At 39.2% G+C, this 23,104-nt stretch overlaps 1 protein-coding gene across 5 annotated transcripts in view; it reads left to right on the top strand.

Annotated features, from left to right (window-relative positions):
- The window catches only part of BICD1 (BICD cargo adaptor 1), a 220,966-nt gene that overhangs the window by 129,134 nt on the left and 68,728 nt on the right, over positions 1 to 23,104 (top strand). For all 5 annotated transcript variants that reach the window (XR_009009761.1, XM_057557152.1, XM_057557150.1 and 2 more), the window contains exon 3: positions 20,195 to 20,347. Coding sequence is in view for 4 of the 5 variants with exons in the window: in XM_057557152.1 (XP_057413135.1) it covers positions 20,195 to 20,347 (153 nt within the window). In the remaining variant the exon portion in view is untranslated. The remainder of the gene's footprint in view (positions 1 to 20,194; positions 20,348 to 23,104) is intronic.

Raw genomic sequence — 23,104 nt, 5'->3', positions numbered from 1 at the left:
ACGTCACAGTGTTGATGTCCCTCATTAATTGTACCCATTCTTAAGAGAGAGAATATAACAAGTCGTGTCAGTCCTATAGTATATCTCTATGTCTGTAGGAGATGTTTATCAAACCCTCTTCTTGGTACAAATTTCTACACAGATGGGATAAACTATAAATATGCATAGAATGTGTGTCACCAAAAGGGTTTTTAAATAGTGGAGAATTTTACCTGGGGCCTGCTTTGCAGGTGTGCTTTTTTTTTTTCCCCCAGTCTATGAACATATATGAAATGTACCAATACACCTGTACTTCTTTGGCTATACCCAGCTAAGCTCATCCTTCAGAGACTTCCCAGCTTTCCTCACATTACCACCAGTCCAACTCATGCTGGAAGTGATGAGTCTTAGCTGTGGGATACAACTACCGTGAGTGACGGGCTCCCCTGGATTCTGGGGTACTGTGGGGATGAATTCCTGACAACTAGTGAAGGACATCTGTTCCTTCTGACATCTAGTGAAGGAAAAATAGCCAGTATCCAGCAAACAAATAAATCAAATAGTGATAAACACTTTTCAGACCATTAAAACAGGGTTATGTGAGTGTGACTGGGCAGCTACTTTAGACTGAGTGGTCAGGGAAAGCTTCTTGTGGAGATGACACTTAAGTTGAGATCCTAATGAAGAGACAGACAATGTGAACAAGGAGAAGGAAATCCAAGCAGAAGAGACAGCTGGTGCAAGAACTCTAAAGCAGGACCCAGCTTGAGATGGTTAAAGAACCAGAAGTTCGGGGATCGGGGGCATGATGTGTCCTTGGGAGAAAGATGCAGGATGAGCACTTTATGTGAGGCAAGAGTCAGGTCCCATAGGGTTCTGTTAGCCCTGGTGGGGATTCGAGAGTCATCAGCATATCGGTGGTATATTTAAAGCTAGAGGCCTGGATGAGGTTGCCTTTGGAGAGTAGCCAGAAAAGGGAGGGGCTTCGTATAGATTTGGAACACTTGACAGTAAAGGTTGAGCTGAGAAGGAGGGGAACAAGTCAGAAGGGACTGCAAAGAAGTAGCCAGTGAGGTTAGAGTTTAGATGTCTGGAAAGCCAATAGGAGAAAAAGAGTTTCAAAAAGGAGGGAGTGGTAAACGCTGTTGAAGAAGTGGGGTAAGAGGATGGGACTTCCCTGGTGGTCCAGTGGCTGAGACTCCGAGCTCTCAATGCAGGGGGCCCCGGTTCAATCCCTGGTCAGGGAGCCAGATCACACATGCCGCAAATGAAAGATCCCGCATGCTGCAATGAAGATCCCGCGTGCTGCAACTAAGACCTGGCAAGGCCAAATATATAAATAAATATTAAAAAAAAAAAAAAAGAAGTGGAGTAAGAGGAAAACACAGGTGTGGCCACCAAATCCAGTGGCAACAACGCAAGTCATTGATGACTTTGACAAGGGCAGGTTCAGTGTTTATTGGAATGGATTGAGAAAGGGCGATCATAACTGTAGAAACAAATATGGATGTAAAGGTCAAGTTTTGTTTTAAGACTGGATTTACTATCTTTAAACTGTATAAAGGGGCTTCCCTGGTGGCGCAGTGGTTGAGAGTCTGCCTGCCAATGCAGGGGACGCGGGTTCGAGCCCTGGTCTGGAAGATCCCACATGCCGCGGAGCAACTGGGCCCGTGAGCCACAATTACTGAGCCTGCGCGTCTGGAGCCTGTGCTCCGCGACAGGAGAGGCCGCGATAGTGAGAGGCCCGCGCACCGCGATGAAGAGTGGCCCCCGCTTGCCACAACTAGAGAAAGCCCTCGCACAGAAACGAAGATCCAACACAGCCATAAATAAATAAATAAATTTTTTTAAAAAAACTGTATAAAGTATTGATTGATTAGAAGAAAGTAATGGGAATGGGAATAGGAGCCATACCTCCTTCTGCTCCACCCCCACCCCAAGTAAATATGAGGCAAGATTCTCAGGGAGAGAAGAAGAGACTGATAGTATGAAGAGAGAAGTAGGAAACTTAACTACACTGTGGATATACGGTATGATCACTAGACAGTGCCAAAGGCCTGTTTGAGATTCAGGACTTCTCCACTCCTATTAGGCACCATTCTGATCCACATAACAACACCTGGAGGTTATTCCCCTGACAGGAAAAGAAACAGGCATGGAGAATTAGTAACCTTGGCCAGAGTTACTAAGTGTTGGAGTAGGGGTTTGAGTCCAGGGAAGTTTGGTTTCGAGTCTGGACTCTTCACCACTACATTCCACTACCTCTTTGTGAGTTGTAATTGAAACCATGTGGCATGGATTTGTATTTTCTCCAGTTCTGGTAAGCTTTGGGCATAACAAGGCAGAAAGTTAGGCGCTATGATGTGTTTGCAAGACAGTAAGTATGTGATGATAGTATTGGGTTGGCCGAAAAGTTCGTTTGGGTTCTCCATAAGATTTTACAGAAAACCTGAACACACTTTTTGGCCAACCCAGTAGAATCAAACCTGGGTAAGGAGGGAAGTGAAAACCCAGGGTTGCAGATAATGAGCAAGTTGGAGATTGAAGGATAGCAAACCTTGATAAGGTGGAAGAATGGCTGGGTTGGGAGAACTGGAGATGATTTGGAAGAATAGGAGGTAAGTTATTGGTAATGTGGGTTAGAGAGTAGATCACCTGAGTTGAGGACGCTGAGGACCTGAGAGGTCAGGCAAGAACTATGGTCCACTCCTCTCACCAGCAAGAGAAGAGTTGATCTTTGGCCAAAAGAAGGAAAATAAATACTATGGTCTTAAAGTGCCAGAACTGGCCAGCAGTGGCAACTCTCTAGGAGAGAAGTGAGAAAGTCAGTACTGCATACCCCATCCTTTCCCTTCTCCATCTGTCTTCCTTCACTCCATTCACAGATCCAGAAATTCCTGGTTTGGCTATCCAAATTAACACTACCTGTAATTATTAATAAGACACATCTTTAACTCTCACATTAACTTTATTGTAAAATTTCTTCCTTTCTTACAACTCCATTTTGATACTTTTATCCTTATTAGGCCATTGTTTTTTGCTCTTCATCTTCTTTTTTTTTTTTCATTTATTATTACATCAATCAGTGACTAAGTCCTGTTCATCCTGAGATGTCTCTCAAAATTCCTCATCCTTTTCCTCAAGTTAGGGGGCTGCTTAGCTTGTTCTCTGTCCACCCTCCCAACTCTCAGAGTGACTTTTCAAAACATAGGTCTGATTACATGGCTACTTTGTTTAAAAGACTTTGATGGTTCCCAAATTCCTTTTTTAATGTAGAATTTCCTGCAAATCTATCTCAAGTTACTTTGCTCCAGCCACACCCAACTGCACTGTTTCCTAAACCACAGCCTGGTTAAGAACTTGAAAGCTTCCAAGCACTGTAAATATTTTGGTTCCTCCTACTACCTCATAGGTTAACCACACTAGACTGTAATTTAACATTTTATTTTATGAAATAACGCCAAATGTAGACATAAGCTGAAAATAATTGGCTATTTTCTAGATTTTTCTGAATTTCTCTCTTCTTTTTCTCTCTCTCTCAGTGCTCCAGCTTCACTGGTGCCCTAAGGAAATGCTCAGTCTGGCTATTGGCTATTTTAGCATTGCCCTCAAACAAACAGAACTCTCCTTTTGTTCAAAAGTTTAACCTCTGGCTGGAAAGTCCATCCACCTCTTTACCCATTTAGTCAACCCTACCTGTCCTTCAAGGTTCTACTCAAATGTTACTTACTTTATAAAGCTTTTCCTGACTCACCCAGGAGTAATTAGCAATAGTAATAATTACTCAGCCTTTAGGTGTGAACCTCTCTCTGTAAGAGCATGTGTTCCACTGTGTTACAGAAATTATCTGTGTGTCTGGCATCTCTGCTCATTTCCTCATGTTGTATCATTAAATTCTCACAATTACCATATAATGTTAAGTATTAGGATCCCCATTTTACAGATGAGTAAGCTGTGGTCAGGGCCCTGTCACCCAGCTCACACAAGTTATTAGTAAGATCTAATATGACAATGAATATAATTAAGTTATAAAAGGCTAAGAGCTGTATAACTGGAAGGCACTATATTATTTTTTATACTTTAGTCTTTGTGTAGTAATAAGTGCTTATATTTTCTTACTTCTGGCCAATAGTAGAGGGAATTTATTATTCCCACATAAAGAAATCCTCTTAGGACTTCCCTGGTGGCGCAGTGGTTAAGAATCCGCCTGCCAATGCAGGGAACACGGGTTCAAGCCCTGGTCCAGGAAGATCCCACATGCGAAGCAACTAAGCCCGTGCGCCACAATTACTGAGCCTGCGCTCTAGAGCCCGCGAGCCACAACTACTGAAGCCCGCGCGCCTGGAGCCCGTGCTCTGCAACAAGAGAAGCCACCGCAATGTGAAGCCCACACATTGCAACGAAGAGTAGACCCCGCTCGCCGCAGCTAGAGAAAGCCCGTGTGCAGCAACAAAGACCCAACACAGCAATAATAAAATATAAAATGAATAAATAAATCTTTAAAAATAAAAAAAGAAATCCTCTTAACGTTTTTTTTTAAACATCTTTATTGAAGTATAATTGCTTTACAATGGTGTGTTAGCTTCTGCTTTATAACAAAGTGAATCAGTTATACATATACAATATGTTCCCATTTCTCTTCCCTCTTGCATCTCCCTCCCTCCCACCCTCCCCATCCCACCCCTCTAGGTGGTCACAAAGCACCGAGCTGATCTCCCTGTGCTATGCGGCTGCTTCCCACTAGCTATCTATTTTACATTTGGTAGTGTATATATGTCCATGACACTCTCTTACCCTGTCACATCTCACCCCACCCCCTCCCCATATCCTCAAGTCCATTCTCTAGTAGGTCTGTGTCTTTATTCCCGTCTTGCCACTAGGTTCTTCATGGCCTTTTTTTTTTTTTTCCCTTAGATTCCGTATATATGTGTTAGCATACTGTATTTGTTTTTCTCTTTCTGACATACTTCACTCTGTATGACAGACTCTAACTCCATCCACCTCATTACAAATACCTCCATTTCATTTCTTTTTATGGCTGAGTAATATTCCATTGTATATATGTGCCACATCTTCTTTATCCATTCATCTGTCGATGGACATTTAGGTTGCTTCCATGTCCTGGCTATTGTAAATAGAGCTGCAATGAACATTTTGGTACATGACTCTTTTTGACCTATGGTTTTCTCAGGGTATATGCCCAGTAGTGGGATTGCTGGGTCGTATGGTAGTTCTATTTGTAGTTTTTTAAGGAACCTCCATACTGTTCTCCATAGTGGCTGTATCAATTTACATTCCCACCAACAGTGCAAGAGTGTTCCCTTTCCTCCACACCCTCTCCAGCATTTATTGTTTGTAGATTTTTTGATGATGGCCATTCTGACCGGTGTGAGATGATATCTCATTGTAGTTTTGATTTGCATTTCTCTAATGATTAATGATGTTGAGCATTCTTTCATGTGTCTGTAGGCCATCTGTATATCTTCTTTGGAGAAATGTCTATTTAGGTCTTCTGCCCATTTTTGGATTGGGTTGTTCATTTTTTTGTTATTGAGCTGCATGAGCTGCTTGTAAATCTTGGAGATTAATCCTTTGTCAGTTGCTTCATTTGCAAATATTTTCTCCCATTCTGATGGTTGTCTTTTGGTCTTGTTTATGGTTTCCTTTGCTGTGCAAAAGCTTTTAAGTTTCATTAGGTCCCATTTGTTTATTTGTGTTCTTATTTCCATTTCTCTGGGAGCTGCGTCAAAAAGAATCTTGCTGTGATGTATGTCATAGAGTGTTCTGCCTATGTTTTCCTCTAAGAGTTTGATAGTGTCTGCCCTTACACTTAGGTCTTTAATCCATTTTGAGTTTATTTTTGTGCATGGTGTCAGGGAGTGTTCTAATTTCATACTTTTACATGTACCTGTCCAATTTTCCCAGCACCACTTATTGAAGAGGCTATCTTTTCTCCACTGTATATGCTTGCCTCCTTTATCAAAGATAAGGTGACCATATGTGTGTGGGTTTGTCTCTGGGCTTTCTATCCTGTTCCATTGATCTATATTTCTGCTTTTGTGCCAGTACCAAACTGTCTTGATTACTGAAGATTTGTAATATAGTCTGAAGTCAGGGAGCCTGATTCCCCCAGCTCCATTTTTCTTTCTCAAGATTGCTTTGGCTATCCGGGGTCTTTTGTGTTTCCATACAAATTGTGAAATGTTTTGTTCTAGTTCTGTGAAAAATGCCAGTGGTAGTTTGATAGGGATTGCATTGAATCTGTAGATTGCTTTGGGTAGTAGAGTCATTTTCACAATGTTGATTCTTCCAATCCAGGAACATGGTATATCTCTCCATCTATTTGTATCATCTTTAATTTCTTTCATCAGTGTCTTATAATTTTCTGCATACAGGTCTTTTGTCTCCTTAGGTAGGTTTATTCCTAGATATTTTATTCTTTTTGTTGCAATGGTAAACAGGAGTGTTTTCTTAATTTCACTTTCAGATTTTTCGTCATTAGTGTATAGAAATGCAAGAGATTTCTGTGCATTAATTTTGTATCCTGCTACTTTACCAAATTCATTGATTAGCTCTAGGAGTTTTCTAGTAGCATCTTTAGGATTCTCTATGTATAGTATCATGTCATCTGCAAATAGTGACAGCTTTACTTCTTCTTTTCCGATTTGGATTCCTTTTATTTCTTTGTCTTCTCTGATTGCTGTGGCTAACACTTCCAAAACTATGTTGAATAATAGTGGTGAGAGGGGGCAACCTTGTCTTGTTCCTGATCTTAGTGGAAATGGTTTCAGTTTTTCACCATTGAGGACAATGTTGGCTGTGGGTTTGTCATATATAGCCTTTATTATGTTGAGGAAAGTTCCCTCTGTGCCTACTTTCTGCAGGGCTTTTACCATAAATGGGTGTTGAATTTTGTCGAAAGCTTTCTCTGCATCTATTGAGAGGATCATATGGTTTTTCTCCTTCAATTTGTTAATATGGTGTATCACATTGATTGATTTGCGTATGTTGAAGAATCCTTGCATTCCTGGGATAAACCCCACTTGATCATGGTGTATGATCCTTTTAATGTGCTGTTGGATTCTGTTTGCTAGTATTTTGTTGAGGATTTTTGCATCTATGTTCATCAGTGATATTGGCCTGTAGTTTTCTTTCTTTGTGACATCTTTGTCTGGTTTTGGTATCAGGGTGATGGTGGCCTCGTAGAATGAGTTGGGGAGTGTTCCTCCCTCTGCAATATTTTGGAAGAGTTTGAGAAGGATAGGTGTTAGCTCTTCTCTAAATGTTTGATAGAATTTGCCTGTGAAGCCATCTGGTCCTGGGCTTTTGTTTGTTGGAAGGTTTTTAATCACAGTTTCCATTTCAGTGCTTGTGATGGGTCTGTTCATATTTTCTATTTCTTCCTGGTTCAGTCTCGGAAGTTTGTGCATTTCTAAGAATCTGTCCATTTCTTCCAGGTTGTCCATTTTATTGGCATAGAGTTGCTTGTAGTAATCTCTCATGATCGTTTGTATTTCTGCAGTGTCAGTGGTTACTTCTCCTTTTTCATTTCTAATTCTATTGATTTGAGTCTTCTCCCTTTTTCTCTTGATGAGTCTGGCTAATGGTTTATCAATTTTGTTTATCTTCTCAAAGAACCAGCTTTTAGTTTCATTGATTTTTGCTATTGTTTCCTTCATTTCTTTTTCATTTATTTCTGACCTAATCTTTTTTTTTTTTTTTTCTGACCTAATCTTTATGATTTCTTTCCTTCTGCTGGCTTTGGGGTTTTTTGGTTCTTCTTTCTCTAATTGCTTTAGGTGCAAGGTTAGGTTGTTTATTCAAGATGTTTCCTGTTTCTTGAGGTAGGCTTGTATTGCTATAAACTTCCCTCTTAGCACTGCTTTTGCTGCGTCCCATAGGTTTTGGGTCGTCGTGTCTCCATTGTCATTTGTTTCTAGGTATTTTTTGATTTCCCCTTTGATTTCTTCAGTGATCACTTCGTTATTAAGTAGTGTATTGTGTAGCCTCCATGTGTTTGTATTTTTTACAGATCTTTTCCTGTAATTGATATCTAGTCTCATAGCGTTGTGGTCGGAAAAGATACTTGATACGATTTCAATTTTCTTAAATTTACCAAGGCTTGATTTGTGACCCAAGATATGATCTATCCTGGAGAATGTTCCATGAGCACTTGAGGAAAATGTGTATTCTGTTGTTTTTGGGTGGAATGTCCTATAAATATCAATTAAGTCCATCTTGTTTAATGTATCATTTAAAGCTTGTGTTTCCTTATTTATTTTCATTTTGGATGATCTGTCCATTGGTGAAAGTGGGGTGTTAAAGTCCCCTACTATGATTGTGTTGCTGTCGATTTCCCCTTTTATGGCTGTTAGTATTTGCCTTATGTATTGAGGTGCTCCTATGTTGGGTGCATAAATATTTACAATTGTTATACCTTCCTCTTGGATCGATCCCTTGATCATTATATAGTGTCCTTCTTTGTCTCTTGTAATAGTCTTTATTTTAAAGTCTATTTTGTCTGATATGAGAATTGTTCCTCCAGCTTTTTTTTTTTTTTTTTTAAAGTTGCTACAAGCAAGTAGCGGAATTTTTTTTTTTTAAAGGTTTTATTTATTTATTTATTTATTTATTTATGGCTGTGTTGGGTCTTCGTTTCTGTGCGAGGGCCTTCTCCAGTTGTGGCAAGCGGGGCCACTCTTCATCGCGGTGCGCGGGCCTCTCATTATCGCGGCCTCTCTTGTTGCGGAGAACAGGCTCCAGACGCGCAGGCTCAGCAATTGTGGCTCACGGGCCCAGTCGCTCCGCGGCATGTGGGATCTTCCCAGACCAGGGCTCGAACCCGTGTCCCCTGCACTGGCAGGCAGATTCTCAACCACTGCGCCACCAGGGAAGCCCCCCTCCAGCTTTTTTTGATTTCCATTTGCATGGAATATCTTTTTCCATCCCCTCACTTTCAGTCTGTATGTGTCTCTAGGTCTGAAGTGGGTCTCTTGTAGACAGCATATATATGGGTCTTGTTTTTGTATCCATTCAGCCAGCCTGTGTCTTTTGGTGGGAGCATTTAATCCATTTACATTCAAGGTAATTATTGATATGTATGTTCCTATTCCCATTTTCTTAAATGTTTTGGGTTTGTTATTGTAGGTGTTTTCCTTCTCTTGTGTTTCTTGCCTAGAGAAGTTCCTTTAGCATTTGTTGTAAAGCTGGTTTGGTGGTGCTGAACTCTCTCAGCTTTTGCTTGTCTGTAAAGGTTTTAATTTCTCCATCACATCTGAATGAGATCCTTGCTGGGTAGAGTAATCTTGGTTGTAGGTTTTTCTCCTTCATCACTTTAAGGATATCCTGCCACTCCCTTCTGGCTTGCAGAGTTTCTGCTGAAAGATCAGAAGTTAACCTTATGGGGATTCCCTTGTGTGTTATTTGTTGTTTTTCCCTTGCTGCTTTTAATATGTTTTCCTTATATTTAATTTTTGACAGTTTGATTAATATGTGTCTTGGCGTGTTTCTCCTTGGGTGTTTTTTAAAAATACTTATTTATTTATTTTGCTGTGCCGGGTCTTAGTTGCAGCAAGTGGGATCTTCGTTGCAGCATGAAGGATCTAGTTCCCTGGTCAAGGGGTCGAACCCAGGACCCCTGAATTGGGAGTGTGCAGTCTTAACCACTGGACCACCAGAGAAGTTGCCTCTTAATGTTAATTAAAATAAAACTCTTAGAATGCTGCTATACTCAAGTGCAATGCAAACTGTGAGGATAGTCTACCCCAAACATTTCAGGGAATCCTCTGTCCTCTGAGGAGAAGCTGGGGCTCAGGTCTCTGGAGGCGAAAGGCTAGAGTATCTCCTGGTTGTGCCATTTTCTCCCCTTTCTCTCATGCTTTATTTTGCTCACTCTCATTACTCTTGGTGGGGTTTTTTTTTTTTTTTTTTTTTTCTGAAACATTTATATTAACATATTTCCATACATATTTCCATACAAATACAAATATAAGATTTTTAGAAATTTCATGTAATGTCTGAAACATTTATATTAACATATTTCCATACATATTTCCATACAAATACAAATATAAGATTTTTAGAAATTTCATGTAATGTCTGAAACATTTATATTAACATATTTCCATACATATTTCCATACAAATACAAATATAAGATTTTTAGAAATTTCATGTAATGTCTGAAACATTTATATTAATATATTTCCATACAAATAACCCAATGAAAGTTTAGTATTAGTTGTTTTGTTTGTTTTTTTATACTGCAGGTTCTTATTAGGCATCAGTTTTATACACATCAGTGTATACATGTCAATCCCAATCGCCCAAATCAGCACACCACCATCCCCACCTCATCACAGTTTTCCCCCCTTGGTGTCCATATGTCCATTCTCTACATCTGTGTCTCAACTTCTGCCCTGCAAACTGGCTCATCTGTACCATTTTTCTAGGTTCCACATACATGCATTAATATACGATATTTGTTTTTCTCTTTCTGACTTACTTCACTCTGTATGACAGTCTCTAGATCCATCCATGTCTCAACAAATGACTCAATTTCGTTCCTTTTTATGGCTGAGTAATATTCCATTGTATATATGTACCACAACTTCTTTATCCATTCGTCTGTTGATGGGCATTTAGGTTGCTTCCATGACCTGGCTATTGTAAATAGTGCTGCAATGAACATTCGGGTGCACGTGTCTTTTTGAATTACGGTTTTCTCTGGGTATATGCCCAGTAGTGGGATTGCTGGGTCATATGGTAATTCTATTTTTAGTTTTTTAAGGAACCTCCATACTGTTCTCCATAGTGGCTGTATCAATTTACATTCCCACCAACAGTGCAAGAGGGTTCCCTTTTCTCCACACCCTCTCCAGCATTTGTTGTTTGTAGATTTTCTGATGATGCCCATTCTAACAGGAGTGAGGTGATACCTCATTGTAGTTTTGATTTGCATTTCTCTAATAATTAGTGATGTTGAGCATCTTTTCATGTGCTTCGTGGCTGTCCGCATGTCTTCTTTGGAGAAATGTCTATTTAGGTCTTCTGCCCATTTTTGGATTGGGGTGTTTGTTTCTTTGATATTGAGCTGAATGAGCTGTTTATATATTTTGGAGATTAATCCTTTGTCCGTTGATTCATTTGCAAATATTTTCTCCCATTCTGAGGGTTGTCTTTTCGTCTTGTTTATGGTTTCCTTTGCTGTGCAAAAGCTTTGAAGTTTCATTAGGTCCCACTTGTTTATTTTTGTTTTTATTTCCATTACTCTAGGAGGTGGATCGAAAAAGATCTTGCTGTGATTTATGTCACAGAGTGTTCTTCCTATGTTTTCCTCTAAGAGTTTTATAGTGGCCAGTCTTATATTTAGGTCTCTAATCCATTTTGAGTTTATTTTTGTGTATGGTGTTAGGGAGTATTCTAATTTCATTCTTTTACATGTGGCTGTCCAGTTTTCCCAGCACCACTTTTTGAAGAGACTGTCTTTTCTCCATTGTATATCTTTGCCTCCTTTGTCATAGATTAGTTGACCATAGGTGCGTGGGTTAATCTCTGGGCTTTCTATCTTGTTCCATTGATCTATGTTTCTGTTTTTGTGCCAGTACCATATTGTCTTGATTACTGTAGCTTTGTAGTATAGTCTGAAGTCAGGGAGTCTGATTCCTCCAGCTCCATTTTTTTGCCTCAAGACTGCTTTGGCTATTCGGGGTCTTTTGTGTCTCCATACAAATTTTAAGATGATTTGTTCTAGCTCCGTAAAAAATGCCATTGGTAATTTGATAGGGATTGCATTGAATCTGTAGATTGCTTTGGGTAGTATACTCATTTTCACAATGTTGATTCTTCCAATCCAAGAACATGGTATATCTCTCCATCTGTTGGTATCATCTTTAATTTCTTTCATCAGTGTCTTATAGTTTTCTGCATACAGGTCTTTTGTCTCCCTAGGTAGGTTTATTCCTAGGTATTTTATTCTTTTTGTTGCAATGGTAAATGGGAGTGTTTCCATAATTTCTCTTTCAGATTTTTCATCATTAGTGTATAGGAATGCAAGAGATTTCTGTGCATTAATTTTGTAACCTGCAACTTTACCATATTCATTAATCAGCTCTAGCAGTTTTCTGGTGGCAGTTTTAGGATTCTCTATGTATAGTATCATGTCATCCGCAAACAGTGACAGTTTTACTTCTTCTTTTCCAATTTGTATTCCTTTTATTTCTTTTTCTTCTCTGATTGCCGTGGCTAGGACTTCCAGAACTATGTTGAATAATAGTGGTGAGAGTGGACATCCTTGTCTCGTTCCTGATCTTAGAGGAAATGCTTTCAGTTTTTCACCATTGAGAATGATGTTTGCTGTGGGTTTGTCATATATGGCCTTTATTATGTTGAGGTAGGTTCCCTCTATGCCCACTTTCTGGAGAGTGTTTATCAGAAATGGGTGTTGAATTTTATCAAAAGCTTTTTCTGCATCTATTGAGATGATCATATGGTTTTTATTCTTCAATTTGTTAATATGGTGTATCACATTGATTGATTTGCGTATATTGAAGAATCCTTGCATCCCTGGGGTAAATCCCACTTGATCGTGGTGTATGATCCTTTTAATGTGTTGTTGGATTCTGTTTGCTAGTATTTTGTTGAGGATTTTTGCATCTATATTCATCAGTGATATTGGTCTGTAATTTTCTTTTTTTGTAGTGTCTTTGTCTGGTTTTGGTATCAGGGTGATGGTGGCCTCATAGAATGAGTTTGGGAGTGTTCCTTCCTCTGCAATTTTTTGGAAGACTTTGAGAAGGATGGGTGTTAGCTCTTCTCTAAATGTTTGATAGAATTCACCTGTGAAGCCATCTGGTCCTGGACTTTTGTTTGTTGGAAGATTTTTAATCACAGTTTCAATTTCATTACTTGTGATTGGTCTGTTGATATTTTCTGTTTCTTCCTGATTCAGTCTTGGAAGGTTATACCTTTCTAAGAATTTGTCCATTTCTTCCAGGTTGTCCATTTTATTGGCATAAAGTTGCTTGTAGTAGTCTCTTAGGATGTTTTGTATTTCTGCGGTGTCTGTTGTAACTTCTCCTTTTTCATTTCTGATTTTATTGATTTGAGTCCTCTCCCTCTTTTTCTTGATGAGTCTGGCTAATGGCTTATCAATTTTGTTTATCTTCTCAAAGAACCAACTTTTAGTTTTATTGATCTTTGCTATTGTTTTCTTTGTTTCTATTTCATTTATTTCTGCTCTGATCTTTATGATTTCTTTCCTTCTGCTAACTTGGGGTTTTGTTTGTTCTTCTTTCTCTAGTTTCTTTAGGTGTAATGTTAGATTGTTTACTTGAGATTTTTCTTGTTTCTTTAGGTAGGCTTGTATAGCTATAAACTTCCCTCTTAGAACCGCTTTTGCTGCATCCCATAGGTTTTGGGTCGTCGTGTTTTCATTGTCATTTGTCTCTAGGTATTTTTTTATTTCCTGTTTGATTTCTTCAGTGATCTCTTGGTTATTTAATAACGTATTGTTTAGCCTCCATGTGTTTGTCTTTTTTACGTTTTTTTCCCTGTAATTCATTTCTAATCTCATAGCGTTGTGGTCAGAAAAGATGCTTGATATGATTTCAATTTTCTTAAATTTACTGAGGCTTGATTTGTGACCCAAGATGTGATCTATCCTGGAGAATGTTCCGTGCGCACTTGAGAAGAACGTGTAATCTGCCGTTTTTGGATGGAATGTCCTATATATATCAATTAAATCTATCTGGTCTATTGTGTCATTTAAAGCTTCTGTTATTTATTTTCATTTTGGATGATCTGTCCATTGGTGTAAGTGATGTGTTAAAGTCCCCCACTATTATTGTGTTACTGTCGATTTCCTCTTTTATAGCTGTTAGCAGTTGCCTTATGTATTGAGGTGCTCCTATGTTGGGTGCATATATATTTATAATTGTTATATCTTCTTCTTGGATTGATCCCTTGATCATTATGTAGTGTCCTTCCTTGTCTCTTGTAACATTCTTTATTTTAAAGTCTATTTTATCTGATATGAGTATAGCTACTCCAGCTTTCTTTTGATTTCCATTTGCATGGGATATCTTTTTCCATCCCCTCACTTTCAGTCTGTATGTGTCCCTAGGTCTGAAGTGGGTCTCTTGTAGACAGCATATATATGGGTCTTGTTTTTGTATCCATTCAGCCAGTCTATGTCTTTTGGTTGGGGCATTTAATCCATTCACGTTTAAGGTAATTATCGATATGTATGTTCCTATGACCATTTTCTTAATTGTCTTGGGTTTGTTTTTGTAGGTCCTTTTCTTCTCTTGTGTTTCCCACTTAGAGAAGTTCCTTTAGCATTTGTTGTAGAGCTGGTTTGGTGGTGCTGAATTCTCTTAGCTTTTGCTTGTCTGTAAAGCTTTTGATTTCTCCATCAAATCTAAATGAGATCCTTGCTGGGTAGAGTAATCTTGGTTGTAGGTTCTTCCCTTTCATCACTTTAAGTATTTCATGCCACTCCCTTCTGGCTTGCAGAGTTTCTGCTGAGAAATCAGCTGTTAACCTTATGGGAGTTCCCTTGTATGTTATTTGTCGTTTTTCCCTTGCTGCTTTCAGTAATTTTTCTTTGTCTTTAATTTTTGCCACTTTGATTACTATGTGTCTCGGCGTGTTTCTCCTTGGGTTTATTCTGTATGGGACTCTCTGCGCTTCCTGGACTTGGGTGGCTATTTCCTTTCCCATGTTAGGGAAGTTTTCGACTATAATCTCTTCAAATATTTTCTCTGGTCCTTTCTCTCTCTCTTCTCCTTCTGGGACCCCTATAATGCGAATGTTGTTGCGTTTAATGTTGTCCCAGAGGTCTCTTATGCTGTCTTCATTTCTTTTCATTCTTTTTTCTTTAGTCTGTTCCGCAGCAGTGAATTCCACCATTCTGTCTTCCAGGTCACTTATCCGTTCTTCTGCCTCAGTTATTCTGCTATTGATTCCTTCTAGTGTAGTTTTCATTTCAGTTATTGTATTGGTCATCTCTGTTTGTTTGTTCTTTAATTCTTCTAGGTCTTTGTTAATCATTTCTTGCATCTTCTCAATCTTTGCCTCCATTCTTATTCCGAGGTCCTGGATCATCTTCACTATCATTATTCTGAATTCTTTTTCTGGAAGGTTGCCTATCTCCACTTCATTTAGTTGTTTTTCTGGGGTTTTTTCTTGTTCCTTCATCTGGTACATAGCCCTCTGCCTTTTCATCTTCTCTTTCTTTCTGTAACTGTGGTTTTTGGTCCACAGGCTGCAGGATTGTAGTTTTTCTTGCTTCTGTTGTCTGCCCTCTGGTGGTTGAGGCTATCTAAGAGGCTTGATGGGAGGCTCTGGTGGTGGGTAGAGCTGACTGTTGCTGTGGCAGTCAGAGCTCAGTAAAACCTTAATCCACTTGACTGTTGATGGGTGGGTCTGGGTTCCCTCCCTGTTGCTGTGGCGATCAGAGCTCAGTAAAACCTTAATCCACTTGACTGTTGATGGGTGGGGCTGGGTTCCCTCCCTGTTGGTTGTTTTGCCTGAGGCAACCCAACACTGGAGCCTACCGGTGCTCTTTGGTGGGGTTAATGGCAGACTCTGGGAGGGCTCACGCCAAGGAGAACTTCCCAGGACCTCTGCTGCCAGTGTCCTTATCCCCACGGTGAAACAGAGCCACCACTCGCCTCTGCAGGAGACCCCCCAACACCAGCAAGTACGTCTGGTTCAGTCTCCCCCAGGGTCACTGCTCCTTCCCCTGGGTCCTGATGCACACATTACTTTGTGTGTGCCCTCCAAGAGTGGGGTCTCTGTTTCCCCCAGTCCTGTCACAGTCCTGCAATCAATTCCCACTAGACTTCAAAGTCTGATTCTCTAGGAATTCCTCCTCCCTTTGCCGGACCCCCAGGTTGGGGAGCCTGACGTGGGGCTCAGAAACTTCACTCCAGTGGGTGGACTTCTGTGGTATAAGTGTTCGCCAGTCTGTGAGTCATCCACCCAGCAGTTATGGGATTTGATTTTACTCTGATTGCGCCCCTCCTACCGTCTCACTGTGGCTTCTCCTCTGTCCTTGGACGTGGGGTATCCTCCTTGGTGAAGTCCAGGGTCTTCCTGTCAATGATTGTCCAGCAGCCAGTTGTGATTCTGGTGCTCTCGCAAGAGGGAGTGAGAGCACGTCCTTCTACTCCGCCATCTTGGTTAATCTCTTGGTGGGGGTTTTTAATAGAGCTCAGCGCCATCTTATCCCAGAAAGAAAAAAATTGTCAGAGATAAATGTATGATGAGTATGCAAAAAACAAAAGTAGAAATTTAAAAAATTTATTATGGAAGCAAAGAACACTGCCCATAAAATTTAATCTTTGGCAGTTCAAAAATAAACATGGGTTTCAGACTTCCTTGGTGGCGCAGTGGTTAAGAATCCACCTGCCAATGCAGGGGACATGGGTTCGAGTCCTGGTCTGGGAAGATCCCACATGCCACGGAGCAACTAAGCCCGTGCGCCACAACTACTGAGCCTGCGCTCTAGAGCCCGCGAGCCACAGCTACTGAGCCCACGTGCCACAACTACTGAAACCCGCATGCCTAGAGCCTGTGCTCCGCAACAAGAGAAGCCACCGCAATGAGAAGCCTGCGCAGCGCAAGGAAGAGTAGCCCCCACTCGCCGCAACTAGAGAAAGCCAGCGTGCAGCAACAAAGACCCAATGCAGCCAAAAATATAAATAAATAAATAAATAAATAAATAAAAATTTTTAAAATGCTTTAAAAAAAAGGGGGGTTTCTAACAAAATAAATGAGACCAGTTTTCTTCCCCTGGGTCTTATGTCTGTTTTATTACTAGAGAGTCTTTCAACTTAACCTGTCTCCACACCAATCTCTTCTTTTTCCTTAATTAACGTCAGAAGTTTTCATTAGCTATTTTATGATTTATTTGCTGGTGATCCTCATTAGCTCTGCCATGGTCTTAAATTTGTCCTGACATTTACTATCTTACTATATAAGGTTTTATGATTAATTCTGAGTGTATACGAACAAGGTTTGTAGTCATTAACATTTTTTACATTGTATATATTCACATTTTATAGAATCTCTTATATCTTAACGTTTTTGTTTATAATTTTACATAAATGACTGGCATCCAATTTATTAGCTTCCTCATATGTTCATGCATATAAACAAGGAAAACTAAATAACTATACATCACCCATTCAGTTAATGGTAGACCTTTAAGAAACAGAAAAATATTATACTCTACTATTTTTCATTGTACACTTATTGAACACATATGCAAAGTATTGTCCAAGGAGCAGGGAATAAAGTAATGTTTCTGCCTCTAAATAGCTTGACAGTATATTGAAGAACTGTAATAAGTCCAGTCATTTCACAGATTTAGGTATGTTTATTTCAAACTGTGTTGTTCTCCCTTTGTTCCTCACTCTAACAACACAGACAAAAAGCCATAATCCCTACAATAAATTTTTACAATGATTTTTTTTAGATTTTGTGTTTAGCCATTTGTATACCTGTTTTGTTATTCATTCCATGGTTATGAGGGCCTAAAATATGACAGGTATTAGGGACCCATAGGCAAACACTACAGTAAAGGTTCATTATATTCAGATGGAAAAGGAAATTTAATACATGTAAAAAGTGTAAAAGGTAAATAAATTACTAATTTCAACTAATGTTTAATGCTATTTTTCAACAGTTGTTTTCTGAGTATCTACTCTATGCTAAAATTCTGATCTATGAAGGAAATCATATAGGATGATGGGAGACTGAAGGGCAGGGGTTGGGGAGCTGTCTTATATTAGCTGTTCAGAGAAGGCCTCTCTGAGGAGATGACATTTGAACTGAGACCTAAATGACAAATAGAAGCAGAAGAGTTTCCTAACTTGGGTCCTGGGAGTCTGTGGATAGAATTCAGGAAGCCTGTAACCTTGGAGGGAAAAATAATTACATCTCCATTTTCTCTAAACTCAGACTAAAAATTTAGCATTTTCTTCCATTTGAATGTAAGCCACAAACTTCAGTAGCATTAGCAGCACCTGTTACTTTGTGATCAGTATTTTCATATCACATCGAAGTTCTTGCAGGATCTTGAAATATCATCATTTCTTTGAAATTATGGTATTTCTTAGATCTGCTACTAGATCTGAGTATACATTCTGCTAATAAAGAAGCACATGTATTACTGTATCAGTTACATGTTACTGTGTAGCAAATCACCCCAAATTTAAGGGCTTAAAATAATACCCCATGATTCTGTGAGTCAGCTATTTGAGCTCTACTCAGCTGAGCAGTTCTTACAAACTAACATGGGGTCACTCATGTGGCAGCCATCATCTGGCAGCTCAACTGAGCCAAAGAGTTCAAGATGTTTTACTCCCCTGCCTGGCAGCTGGTGCTGACTATGGGCTGGGCCACGTGCTCCAGCAGGCTAGCCTGGGCTTCTTCACATGGTGGCAGTGTTCCAAGAGAGAAAGAACAAGAGCTACAAGGCCTCTTATTTACTTATTTATTTAGCTGTGCCATGTCTTAGTTGTGGCATGTGGGATCTTTTAGTTGCGGCATGCGGGATCTAGTTCCCTGACCAGGAATCAAACCCAGGCCCTCTGCATTGGGAGTGCGGACTCTTAACCACTGGACCACCAGGGAAGTCCCTACAAGGCCTTCCTAAAGGAAGGCCTTTAGCCTTCCAAGCTAAAGCTTCCACTGCATTTTGTGGGTCAAAGCAAGTCAGAGAGGCCAGTTCAGGGTTGACTTCAGACTCCACCACGTGTGGCCACAGGGAAATGTGATTAATTGGGGGCCACTACCATAATAATCTACCTGATTACCATATCATAATTTTGTAAAGTATTATATTAACTTAATTTGAACATAATCAGTGTCCTTTGTAATCTTCTCTTTTACACTGTAAGGGAGGAAAATTTCCTTCTACCCTCTTGGGTTCTGTGCCTGGGATGAAGAATTAAACTGACATTAAACAGATTAATAAGAAAAAAAGCATACAAATTTTTTTACAAGTACATGGGAGTCTTCAAAAGGAAAATGAAGACCAGAAGTCATTAGGCCCAAAAGCTTGTATACCTTTTTACACAAAGAAGGATAAATTGTGGGGATGTGACAGGACAAAGGAGCTTGGGCTAGGGGCCGTATATTGTGGAACAGTGACTAGGAACTAAATGGGGGAAACTAATGGAAGATCATTTTAGGAGGTGTGTTTGTACAGGTCCATTTCAGCATCGATTCCCAGTCTCTGGTGATAAGAACGTTCTCTTCCTGGTATAGGAAGGGCACTTTTCTCAGGGGAAATTTCATGTCCTGCTTTTAGGTAGAAAGGGGGAGGGCAGAGAGCCCTTCCTGCATCTGCTGTTTCTCAAGTGCCTTCAGCTCAAAATAATCAATATACCAAAGTGGCATATGTTGGCATGGGAGGTTCTGAACTCTTTCAGTGCCCTTTAAAATATTCTAAGAAGAGCTCCATCGGCTTCACCATGTTGTCAAAGAGGGTCATGGCGCAGATGAGGCTAAGAACCCTTGATCTGGAGACAGGGAGTCGGGGAGGGGGAGTGAAAAAGCCTGAAGGCAGGAATGAGCGGCCAAGTCCAACGTGGTAGGGGGCAGAAGGAAGCTTCTGTGGCTGAAGCCAGGTGACTGAGGCCAGAGTGTCTGGACCAAGCCAGGATTAGACCACGTGGCTTAGTTGGAAGATTTTGAAACTTGCAGAGGGACCCCCCGGATTTTGGAAAGTTGGTATTGTATGCATACTAATCTATAACTTTCTTTTATATTTCATAATGTATTGTGGCTCTCTTTACATTTTAGTACATAAAGCTCCTCCTCATTCCTTTCTTCTCATTCTTTTAAATAATTTTATAATGCTTCACTAAAGGATGTATGATAATTTATTTCATTGTTCCCCCATTAGCAAACATTTAGACTGTTTCCAATTCTTTGTGTAAATATACATGAATTTATTTTTCTTTTTTATTTACCTCTAAGAAAATATGCTTAAGAATGATTTTTAGTTGTAGAATTGCTGGGTCATGTGTATGTGCTTTTAAAGTTTGACAGATACCATTAAATTCTTATTCAAAAAAAGGTGGTACCGATTTACACTCCATGAGATGTTTTTATTATTATTTTTAGCTACCAAGACTTTATCTACACTTCATAAAATCTAGAATAAGAAAGTTTTGTATTTACTGTTTATTCTCTTGTTTCAGAACAATGAGATGGTGGAGCTACAAAGAATACGGATGAAGGATGAAATCCGAGAATATAAATTCCGAGAGGCCCGCCTCCTTCAGGACTATACTGAACTAGAAGAGGAAAACATCACGCTGCAGAAACTGGTGTCCACATTAAAGCAGAACCAGGTGAGGTTTAAGAAGATTTTTGGTTACACTCCATATGGATCTACACCTTCTGACCATTAAGGTTAAATCTTCTCTTTATTTATCAGGAAAGAAACTGTCGAAATTTGCCTCAGTCTCCCAACATTAATTATGTGCTGAAATTTCCCAACCCTCCTATTTCAGCTAAATTTAAAAGGCAAACCTAGAAGTAGTATAATTACCAAAAAGCTTTATTGGATAAGAAAAATCTTATTTTATACTTTAGCTCTATGTTAATTTATTTCTGGAGTAAGTTAAATGTATTGTAATCAGTTTAACTGGCTGACTTCTCATTAAAGCCTGGGTTTATAAGCTTGTTTTGTAATACAAGCTTAAGGTTTCCCTGCAATCTCTATCAATCTCTCTCTCTCTCTTTCTGTAAACTGCTTTCAAATCATACAAGGAAGGGGATTATGAAATATAAATCAGTACAAACATTATAAGAAAAAAAAAAGGCCTGATTTCTTTATTCTGCTGTAAGCTGACTAAAAAGATTGCATGCGTACATTTAAATAATTTTGTGGGTAATGAGACTTAGATAGCTTAATTGCTGAATTTTCCTGATCACTTTGCATTGTGGTTTGTTATAGTTGTTAGTAATAGCATTCTTGAATCTGTATTTTTGGTAGAATTTATTTATGAATAAAATTCATAGGTAGTTAAGCAAAGGTGGACTGGATTTCAAGGTCTTTTCAAAGGTGGTTCCTCAACCACAACCCTATTCTGGTCTCAACGCTGTTATAACCTCTCAGATCAGGTCATCAAACTGTGCCAGGCACTGTGCTAGGCTACAGAGGCACCAGAATCCAGAGGGTAGGATTCTTGCCCTCCGTCAACTTAGAGGGCAGCCCAGTTGTATGCTTCCACTTCTCTCCCTTCCCAAGTTGGTATCTCCTTCCAGGAACTGTTTCAGTCAGCCCTTCATATCTATGCGTTCTGTGTTTGTAGTTTCAACCAACCACAGACTGAAAATATTCTAAAAAAAGAAAAGAAATTCCAGAAAATTCCAAAAAACAAAACTTGAATTTGCCTCACACTGGCAGGTACATAGCATTTACACTGTATTAGGTATCATAAGTAATCTAGAGATGATTTAAAGATGAGCCAATGTGTGTGGTTATATACAAATGCTATGACCACTTTATCTAAGGGTTTTGAGCATCCACAGATTTTGGTGTCTGCGGGGGGCTCCTGGAACCAATACCCCACAGAGACTGAGGGATGACTGTGTGGTTTTGATAGATATAAAGATGAAAAGGGGAAAGGAAAAATCCAGAAGAAAATTGACACAATTGAAATTTTATTTCTGATCATTGCCACTTCTCCCCAGCTTTGGAGTGCTGGGGAGCAAAATGTCTACTAAGGAGTGCAGGGGGGTTGGTTCCAGACCATTAAAAAAGGGTTATCTGGATATCCCATGTGTTTTTTATCTCATTCCTTCCCCTTTAAGCACTGAATCACTGTGTGTGCTGAGGGCTGGCAGTACCATGAGACCCCAGGTCTTGATTTGTCTGGGGACAATGAGCTCACAGTGGGGAAAATTAGAAGATTTTTTAAAAATATATGTGTCTTAGAAATAAGAAGGGTATTTTTTGTTGTTTAGTTTTTTTGGTCGTTGATGAAGAATGTAGAAGACTTGAAGCAAGTTTATGTGATGTGCAAACATCAAAAGTGGTCATTTCTCCCGATTTCTACAGGTCCTCATTGCTCTCTGCACAGGCAAGGGTGCGGAGAGCATCCATCTACACTGTAGGGTTTCCCATCACTGCATGTGGTAGACTAATTTACTCAGGAGGTTAATTTAGGCCAGTATTAAGTATTCTTGAAAGACTGCCAAGGTATCCTGTGAGTATTCATTAGCCCAGATGCCATTTCTGTGGGAATTTGTACTACTAGTCTGGCTAATTACTGTTTACAGTTTATCCATACCCTCCCACCAGTAATTGAAACATGGAAATCAAATGCTTAACTCAGAAGTTTGAAAAAACAAACAGAAAAATGTATACATCTTTTAAATTTTATTTTCTAGATGTAATATGGTAATTTTCCCAATTATGTGTCTAATTAATTAATTTGAAGTCATTTTCCTTACAAAGGGCCATTCTGGTTTATTTCCTAACAAATGGGTGCACTGTAGTGTCACAAGTCTCTCCCAATTAAGGAAATGCTGGGGTTTGTTTTTTGTTTTTGTTTTTTTCTTACTATTGGCCTTTATTTACAGGATTTAGCATATATCATAAACTCTCTTTATAATTAATGAAGTATTAAATATAATACTTTACATATAAATACCACAGATTTTTTTTCAAAGACATGATGATGGCTGGCTTTCAATCTCAAAATTGGTCTGAATGTTGCTTTGTACTGAAGCTTCCTATACAAAGTATACTCTTCCAGCCTGGTTTGAGGTTTCCCTAAATAGGAAAGCTACTAGAATTGTAAAATGTTTAGTTCAAAGAACTAGAAGATGCTCTTCTTCTGAAGTTCCATTTTCCTGTTAAATGTTGATTATTTTCTAAATAATTGTTTAAATAGCACTTCTTACTCCATATGTAGCTTCTATATATTAGTTTGTTTCCATCTCTCTTCACTACAATATAAACACCTAAAACAGGGGCTGGCCCATTGTAGGCATTAAGTATTAATAAATACTTGTTGAAATAACGAATAAACTTTTTTTCTTTATCTTACATCCACAATTCAACTTAGAGAGGAAACTAAAATTTAAGATTATTATAA

The sequence above is a fragment of the Balaenoptera acutorostrata genome, chromosome 11 (assembly GCF_949987535.1).
Source record: "Balaenoptera acutorostrata chromosome 11, mBalAcu1.1, whole genome shotgun sequence".
In the NCBI taxonomy this organism is placed as follows: Eukaryota; Metazoa; Chordata; class Mammalia; order Artiodactyla; family Balaenopteridae; genus Balaenoptera; species Balaenoptera acutorostrata.
This window is presented reverse-complemented; position numbering and strand designations above follow the sequence as displayed.